The following is a 10,041-nucleotide window of genomic DNA, read 5'->3' as shown; positions in this document are numbered from 1 at the left end:
TATTTTGATTAGTTGGTGCCATTGCCAAACCAATTTCAATTGCTTTTTATGGCTTAAATCTAAGAAAGAAATGAATAAATGTACAGTATGAAACACTGTATACTGATAATAGGTAGAGGCGTTGAAATATATAATAGGTACTTCGATAAAATATATACCTAAGTATATTTAATAATATATATTTATTTATATTTTTTGACATCATTGTATTGGATTAGTACAGTAAGAATAATGTATGTATTTTTATAAATAAATAAACAGTGAAAATATGTTCGATAGGAATGTAAAGACATTTTGTTTGGGTGTAAAATAAGCTTAAAATTGTACATTTATCTACAACAGCGTATCGTGGGCGTTGCATTGATTGCAGAATATTTTGACTCAATATTTTCAATAGTTAGTCATAGGGGATATAGCTCAGTGGCAGAGCAATCGACTGCAGATCGATAGGCCCCCGGTTCAAATCCGGGTGTCCCCTTAATTATCTGTTTTTCTTTTTCAGATATTATGCGTAGTTGCGTTTTTGATAGCGTATGTGAAGGCCCAGGACGCAAATTGCGATTTTAGCCAACGGGTATACTATTTATTTATAATAATTGTACTTACATACATTCCTTGTGTGAGTTTTAGTTTTTCTTATACAAAATTGTTATCTAGTTTTTACTGATTATTCTTGAGAGAAGAATTCTTTTGATTCTCATTTGGCATTATTATTAGTAGTTCTACTGTCTAACAATCTTTTATATAGACAAGTTTATTGATACAGGCAGCGTTTGAATTTAAGATATTCAAGAATCAGGTGCATTGCCCCAACCTTTTATCAAAATGTAAGTTTCGTGTCCCATTGCAAATAGGGACACCTATTTTCAAAAGAACGCGTCTTGGCCTAAACTAAGTCTGGATATCCTTAGCTTGAAACCTCACATTTTGAAATCAATTTCACTTTTGTTTTTTTAATATATTAATATATTTTATTTGTCATGTACCAATGTATCAGTGTGCCAAGCGTTGGCAAGCTTTTATAAATAGTTATAATGTCTTTTGTGGATACTATATAAAAGCAATGCACTTAACTATAGAGATAACATATTCCCATTTATAAACTACAATGTAGTGTAATTCGGCAAATATATACGTCTAAAATTTATTCCAGGTAGTGCCGGGACGGACATACTATGTATACAATCCTGGATATCCTGGAAATTATCGACCTGGAGTTCAGTGCAGGACTATAGCTACTTGCCCTAGAGGATATAATTGCAGGATAAACTGCCAAGTTGACATACCAGAGGTAGGAAGTTTTAACTTAATATTTATATTTCAAATAAACCATAACGGTCTCCAATAGTTAATTAGTGTATTTATAGAAGAGGTACTATAAAAATTAAACGCCAATCAGGCTTTTAAAGGCAAACGTCTCAAATTGTGAAGTCGGTTAAAATTGTATGCCATTAAAAACTTGTAAAAAAAAGTCAAGCAACTCAGTTCTTCTCCCGTAAAAAGTTGTGAGATTCATGTAACACCTATTCAGTCCTGTTACTTACTACTAAGTACATCATCTGTTTTAAGTTGTTTCGTAATTAGCTAAGCTAACAATATCTTATACTGACCATATCAATATTACAAATCTTTTAAATAAATAAATTAACTTGGCCATCGCATTGAAACCCACTGAATCTCACAAACAATATACCGATCCCGACGTTTTTGTTTTAAATTTTTATGTAGTTGTTTCAATATATTAGAAGTTACAGGGTAAGGGCTATATTTTACGGCGTTCACATAAAATTCGTTATTGCTTTATGTAAATTGAATGAAATATAACGAATTGAAGTGGTCGCAAAAGAATTGGAAGCAAATAACGATAATTAATTAAAGTAATTATTTTGCTTGTGAATTCTAATGACATATTTATATGTTAATATATACGTAATTGATGGATTTTAAGGATTTATGTATACTTGTATTTATGTTTAATGTTATTTATGAATTCTACTGAAATTTTCCGGTGTTATTTCCATGACTAACTCAAAATGTGTTCGGCTAAGAATAAGAACTAAGGCTGAGGAGTTGGGCTAATTTTTGGGTTCTATTGTACCACAAGGAACGGCTAGTTCACGAAAAGAGCGTACCAATTCTTAAAAGGCCGGCAACGCATTTGCGAGCCTTCTGGCAATGTGAGTGTCCTTGGGCGGCGGTATCAGTTAACATCAGATGAGCCTCCTGTCCGTCTGGCTCCTATTACATTCATAAAATCCATTCCAAACCACTAGCCTTGATTTAAACATGGTTAATTAGTAAAATATGGTCAAATTAATTAAGTTTGAAAAAAAGATACTTTGCAGACATTTAAGTAACACAGGTAATCAAAAACCTAACAGAAACTAATGTTTATCTCACCACTAGACTTCTGGGTGTTACATGGACCGTCTCCTGGTCTCCAGAACCGGGGATCCTACTCTTGCATCGGCTGATCCCTACTGCGGCCGTGGACAATTCAGTGCGGTCTCAGTCGCTCAGACGCTTACTATAGGTAACTAATTTATTTATTTATTCAGAAGATTCACAGCACAATACAGAAATAGATGTATATATATATAACATTATGGGCAAATTAAAAATCTTCACATATAGTTTTTTTTTTACAACAAGAAGGTATACATGCCAAATATTTTTTAGTTTATAATACAAAAAAGAAAAAAAAACAGAATCTAAATCTCAATGCATTTCATTCATCCTGGTTGAAGTAATTTTGTGTTAAAGCTTTCCTGGCTGTCACCACACTCTCAGCGAACATATCGATGCCAATCTTTAAGTTATTAAATTTGTTCGCCGCTCTAACCATAAAGTTGTTCCCTCTATAATTTGTGTTTACTTTGGGTACATGTAATAAGTTCATCATTCTAAGTGGCTTACTATGTGTTCGAAGGTTTATTTTGCTTACTAGCTCGATACAATCGACCGCACCAGTAACAATTTTCATGAGGTAAATCTTTGAAAAGACTTTTTCTGTAGTAACATTTTAATCACGAGGCTGTAAACTCGTTCAAGTAACAATTGTAGAGTTAAACAGAGCTCGCAAGTGATTCAATCATTGACGCAGATTGACCGTAGAAGTTAGTTCAAATAAGCTATACCTCTATTCTCGGGTCACAATGTTCGTTCCCATACTCCTCCGAAACGGCCTCGACCGATTCTTATGAAATGTTTTATGCATATTCAAAAAGTCTCAGAAAGGGCGACTATCTATCTTTCAAACCCCTAATAAAAAAAATTCCTAAAATTTTATTTTTATGTTTTCGACAATTTTTTTTGTTTTTATTTCTTTATGATACATCATACAAAAATACTGTATACAACCCTAAATTTTCACCCCTCTACGATGTACCCCTACTTTTATTAATGTAGATAGTTATTTTTATTAAACTAAAAAATTTTTTCCTAGAAATACATGGCAATACAAACGTTTTGTAGCTAGTTTTTTATATAAATATATGCGAGTTGGTCACCTATTGTATAGGAACTAAGTTACCAGCTGTGGAATGATATACCTTTCATAATACTTGCTTTGAGTTAGCGCGCATTAGGCTAGAAAAAATTCATGATTTAATCCACGGGCCTCCCTCCGCCCGCTCTAGGGACTAGTGAAACAAACGTATGCCTCAAGTTCGCGTGAGATGAGACGCACGATTCATTGTTACTGGGAACAAGAATGAGATTAACGCAAAATCGTATTTATTTGAATAACTCGTAAAATATACAATATTTTATAAAATCCCTAGTAACAGTAATACTCACCGTGATCGAATAAATACGTAATTAGGGAAAATTTTGAGGTGACTTTGTGTTTTTTTGTTTTGAGGAAGTTATATGGTAATGTGTTTTTAATTAGAGTGGAAATTTTTGTGAAGGTTTCAAAGACTTACAATACATATTATGTATAGTTTTTATTCAATAATCTCATTCTTAGATATAATTAAATCTACGATGAGTGGTTTTGGTTAGTGCCTGCTCTTAAAGAGTATCTCTGTTTCTTCAAGAAAAATTAGAACTTTTTCTGCCGTTCGTATGATACGATTGGTAGCGTACCAGCGCTAATTATTATACCTTATATAATAAGTAACTATTGCCTGCGTGGGTTGCACTAAAAATAAGATTTTTTTCTTAATGTGGTCTAAGCTAGTTGACCCTATAGTAAATTATTCTTCATGTCATTTATGTTTTTAATTTTTAGGTCTGATATCATCAATATACAGCAGAGGAGGTACCTATTACTGCACGCTGGTTGCTCAAGCAGCTACACCAGGCCCCAGTCCTGTATGTTCTTGTGGCGCGAGGAAATCGGTTAGTGCTGTGGAAAATATTAATTTAGAAATAACTTAGTGATGTATGTATAATTAAGTTGTAAGCGCGAGATACCCAATTCACTGGACCATTCAAAATAGCAGATAAGCCGTAGGTATAGAAGAATTTTAGTTTTAGCAACTCTAGGATTACAAAGAGAGGAACAATTATCAAGAAGATCAGTATGAGTATTAAAGTTATTATTATATATTTTTAAATGAACTTTCAGACACGTATAGTGGGTGGCCAAGATGCTCTCCCCAATGAATTCCCCAGCATGGTAGCGCTCGTTGAGAGAGGCAGCTCCAACGTTATGTGTGGCGGAGTTATTATCTCCAACAGATACGTGCTGTCTGCAGCCCACTGCATCACCAATAAGAATCCCAGCAATCTAGCAGTTATTGTTGGCGAACATGATATTTCTACTGGCAGTGAGTATTAAATGTTCAGGTCAATTGGTTCATTGGTTTTCTCTCATCTCTTTAATCAGCAGTTCATGTCTGAACGTCGTGTGTCGAAGCTTCTGGCTATCTGTTTCCACCGCTCTGTCCAGCACCTGTATGACAGTGTACAGTTTTGAGGACGATGAGTCTTTCACTTGATCGGTCCATCTGGTTGGTGAACGGCCACGGGACCTTTTGCCTTCTGTGTTACCAACCACGACCAGTTTCTTCAAGTTCTCACCGCCTCAGCGTATGGTTGAATCGTTAGCAAGTTATTAAAAATTACGCTTCTTAAAACGCTTTTAAAAGCCAGGATTATTACCTGGACAGGTAGGATGCGCACTAATGAACGCAACCGCTACCGCCACATAGCCCAGACTCTAACTGAAAGTGCAAGAAGGAAGACATATCACAAAATCAGCTGACCTGAAATTCTTTCTCGAAAACGTTGCTACCTCCCGTACCTACTATTAGAAGTCACGTCACGAAAATACTTGGTGTACGCCTTGAGACTTTTTATAAGTTTGACTGAATCATGAGCCTTCTGGGTGACCCGAAAAATATAAAATGCGATTAGCCGATAAATTTTAAGTAGCCTATGTTTAGTAAATGCAGATTTTTTTCTGGAGATTACCATTATTAAGTACTTACATATATAATTATTAAATACAATAATTTATATTTAAAAAAATATATGTTCTAATTAAATTGATCTAAGATATATGCTGTACCTTTTTTTCAGCGGACACGCCAGGAACAAAAGCGTATCTAGTGTCTAACATACGAATACATCCTCAATTTAGCGAGTAAGTATCTTAATAATGTATTTACTCATATTTTTAGTACTTTTCTATTTCTACTCAATAGAGAGAAAGCATTACTCAAATTTATATAAGTTAAGTTTAGTTAATAACTTAAAGATGTCACGTGGAATACAAAAAACTTGGTGATTAAAAAGAGTGGCGGAGAGTTTATTGCCAGTTCTTCTCGTCCGTTCACTCTTGCTTTGAGAACTGGCAGTATATGTAAATATAGACAAAAACATCACGTGTTTTACATATGTTACATCACCTTTTAAATTGGTACATTTTAAATAGTAATTAATTTAAAATCGATTTTTTTTCATTACTATATCTAAAATGTTCTTTCAGCGTTAACTACGACTATGACGTTGCGATTATCACGGCAGCACAAAACATCCAGTTCAACGAATATGCCAGTCCTGTGTGTCTGCCCTTCAAGTTTGCAAACTACGATTTTGCTGGACAAAAACTTACGATTATTGGTAAGTACAAAATTCAACATTCGATAAATAGAATACACAACCTTTTTTAATTCGAAGCCGTAGTTTCTGAAATAACTGAACCAATAAAAACTAATAAATTGGTTTTCCTAATAGCCTACTCCCGGGCGAGGTTTAATTAGTGGAAAGAACTAGCTAGATTGATAGAAGACTGACAGAGGATTTTTTTATTCGTAATGGTACTTATTGTAATGGTTACTTTCTAACCCAAGGGTCAGAACCAGTCTGTTGCACAGATCCCCGTTAACAAAGACGTTGCTACTGAATGCCGTCTCCGACACTATCGACCGATCTTTTTATGTTCGCAGAGTGAGACCATAGTAGCGATATTGTGTATCTTATATTCTTATGTATTTAATATTTTATTCTTATAATGAAATTTGAAAAGAAATGAATTTTAGTTTCTAGTTTGTAATGTCAACTTTTTACAGCGATTTCATTATTCAATATAAATTATTACATTTCCTATATAAGTTACAGCAAGATATAACAATAAAACTTTAATTAAAATTAAACTTTTAACAATAAAACTAATTTGAGTATCATACAAATTACATGTATACAATGAAATTTTGATTATTGGCTCCATTTTTGCTATCATTTTTACAGGTTGGGGTACACTTTTTATCGGCGGTCCAACTCCCAATGTCCTGCAAAAGGTGGATGTGGATGTAATAAAACAAGACGTCTGCAAATGGGCGGTTCCCGGTCTTACCTCAAGACAGATATGCACTTACACACCTGGAAAGGATGCTTGCCAGGTATCTAGATACCTGATCTAGTTTCTAGCTATTATAATAATATTTTTTTGGATTTGTAAAGGATTCTACTATCGGACCCGACAGACGTCCTGTCTTAACTATGAATATTGATTTCGAATTAGTTTAATTAACTAAAATATATTTCAGAAACAAAGTGTTTATTATTCTAATGCTTTATGATATAGAACATTCTTTGTTCGTTTTTCTGGCGCGTATATAAATAGATTTATTGGTATTCCGACACGGGAATAGATGTATTTTATCAATATAATAACTCCGGTCGAAACATTTGTTTTAAACGATATTAATTTTTCTTACAAACTCTTTGACGATATTTGCAGCGCGCATTCTGTCAATGTTAAGTCAAACGCCATAAGGTTTACATCAAACGAGTTTAAATTGTAAATGCGCTATGCACTGAAAAAAAAAATTGCGATCGTAACAAAAGTCAGTTACTTAATTTGACGGTTAAGTATTCTTAAATTTTCCGCGCATTTTCTTAATTTTTTCTAACAACACAAGAATAAAAGAATTAGCGTAATCGGTCCAGCCGTTCACGCGTGATGCCGTGACTAAGGGAAATAGGGATTCATTTATATATATATATAAACTCTAATACCTTCCTTACAAATTTTTCCCCAGTTTGATTCGGGCGGTCCACTGCTCTACACGGATCCACAGACCGGTCTGCTCTTCCACGCTGGTATTGTGAGTTCGGGAAGACTATGCGCGTCAGCCAACGAGCCAGGAGTGAATACGAGAGTCACAGAAGTACTTAACTGGATTGTGCAAAACGCACCAGCTGATTACTGTAGAAAATAAATGATATCTTTTGACTATTTATATTATTTACATTAAATCATTCAAAGATATATAATAATTTTTGTTTCAACATAACATACTTATTACCATACTATACAAACCATAACATACATTACATTAATATCAATAATCTATCACTCGATGATTTTTTGTCTTTTCGTTTTGTTTGTATTTTATTTAGTAGTATTTAATTTTTCCAAAATTCCAATATATAACTGTGCCCAGCATTTGCAAAGTTTTTTAAAATAAATAAATAAATTCCATGAACACATTCTAACACAGAAAATGATTAAATTGGGAAATAATATTTTTTCAATAAAAATCACACGTTTTCAACATTTATGCAATTATTCGTAAAAACTAAATTTAAATAATGATCTGCAAAAATAATAAGTCGCGACATTCTAATAGTATATTTGTACGAATACAATGGTACAATATGTTAGTTCGAGTATTCTGTTAATCTCGATTCACGCAATGGCAAATTTGTCAAAGATAATATAGTTAAATTTTGAATTACTATTAAATTAACATTGTGACGTAAATAGTTCATATATAGAGACCGAAGACCAGTCGGCGAAGCGTTGGAGGGCGTCCCACTAGGTAAATAGATTCCCCCCGGGGCGGGAGGAGGGGGGGCTGGTATCAATGAGCGGGGAACCGGTCGTAACCGGGGGGGGGGAGAGGCTTATGTCCAGCAGTGGACGTTGACACGCTCAAACGACGACATAATAATAATAATAATAAATCGTTTATTTGCACAGAAAGTGGTACATTCAGATTGATTAAAACAAAACACCGCACAATCAACTATATGAAAAAATAGGCATCCAAATGTCATATTAATTATCATCTATACTCATAGGAAACGTCGATCTCATCTAGTTTTAAAAAAAGTGTTTGTAAAAACCTACTTACAGAAATAAATCATTTATCATTTAATATTATAAAGAGGAAAGGTTTGATTTTTTGTTTGTTTGAAATGAATAGGCTCCGAAACTACAGGACCGATTTCAAAAATTCTTTCACCGTTGGCAAGCTACACTATTCCCGAGTGATATAGGCTATGTTTCATTTTCAAAAAAAATAGGGATGCTTACTAAAACTTGAATAATCTAACCCAAGGTGTAAAAAAATAAACAAAAAACTTCCTTCAATCGCGTGCGCTGCGAAAACTATTAATGATAAAACAAAATGATGTATTTCAATTTTTCAGGACACATCACTATCTATAAAAAATATCGCGACAGCATGTCTCTATCTTTTATAGGTAGTTACGTCACAATAAGCGTCCTTTTATTAATTTTTTTTTATTAAAATACCACCGCTAGAAAAGGCTCTTTATTCGTACCTAGGTATTGATCCTTATCAAAATAAATACCTACGTTTCACATAAGCTACAATTTATCTTGAATAGTTTACTACTATATATAACAAAAATCTTAGCCACAGCAACGCTTGGCCGAGTCTACTAGTGATGTCATAATAATAAGACCAGTTAATTATTATTGTTGTCAAAACATATGGTCTAAATACTGTCCCACGCTATAAAGGCACCATGCCTTTAAAAATTTAATCACCTTTCCCTGGAAAGCTGTGTGATGTGATGACATTATTGAAATAGATTATTATTACATCATCGATTTAATATAAATCACAATTACAAATCACATTAGCAGGAGAGAAGTGTAGACATCTATGAAACCTTATCATCTTTTAAATTGTAATAAATTCCTTAACTGGTTCATATAAAACAATTTCATGTCAATCTCTATCTGTGTATCCGAAATACCAATTTAAATTTAAATTTCTCGCCATACATGCTTAATATTCATGTAGTACAAAGAAAGTGATTAATTTTAATTGTTTTTTTATTTAAATGTGGTTAATTAGTCTATGTTACGGATATTACATAGATATAAGTAATAATGTATAAAATTACGTATATGTTGAAGTAAATTAGTGGTTTTTCGAATTTAGAAACTGTTCATCCGTTTAGGTATTACGCTGAACATAAACAATTTATATAAATAACATAATAGTTTGGATAAATGACTGGGGCTAATGACTGAGGAGCTCAGCCTTGCGATTCTATAACTCACTTTTCGAACTCTCACAGCGGTTTTCACAGCGGTGGTCGCGCTCAAATCAGTCGTAAAGCAGTCATTTTACGATTTGGTATTCTGATAAACAATAAACTGCAAGCTCCCTTCTTATCAGAATGCCAAATCATCATTAGCCCCAGCTTCCAGGAGGGTGGAATGAAAGACGAAACGATAGAGACCTGACGGCATGTCGGATCTACGCGTTGAGCGGACTAGAAATGCTGTTAATATCTTGGTGTATATCGAACAGTGGCCAAAAAGGC

General features: G+C 33.7%; 1 protein-coding gene and 1 non-coding gene across 2 annotated transcripts; both read left to right on the top strand.

Annotated features, from left to right (window-relative positions):
- The first annotated feature begins 406 nt into the window (after positions 1 to 406).
- Positions 407 to 478, top strand: Trnac-gca. Its single transcript has one exon. It is a non-coding gene; the product is annotated as a tRNA-Cys (tRNA).
- A 655-nt stretch (positions 479 to 1,133) lies between these two features.
- LOC125059912 (venom serine protease 34-like) lies at positions 1,134 to 7,687 on the top strand. Its single transcript, XM_047664606.1, has 8 exons — positions 1,134 to 1,291; positions 2,407 to 2,533; positions 4,235 to 4,344; positions 4,574 to 4,775; positions 5,530 to 5,593; positions 5,939 to 6,072; positions 6,700 to 6,851; positions 7,494 to 7,687. Exons 2-8 carry the CDS (start codon positions 2,422 to 2,424, stop codon positions 7,671 to 7,673), a joined length of 954 nt encoding a protein of 317 aa, XP_047520562.1. The 5' UTR covers positions 1,134 to 1,291; positions 2,407 to 2,421; the 3' UTR covers positions 7,674 to 7,687.
- Positions 7,688 to 10,041: the final 2,354 nt, after the last annotated feature.

Source organism: Pieris napi, chromosome 20 (assembly GCF_905475465.1).
Source record: "Pieris napi chromosome 20, ilPieNapi1.2, whole genome shotgun sequence".
Lineage (NCBI taxonomy): Eukaryota > Metazoa > Arthropoda > Insecta > Lepidoptera > Pieridae > Pieris > Pieris napi.
This window is presented reverse-complemented; position numbering and strand designations above follow the sequence as displayed.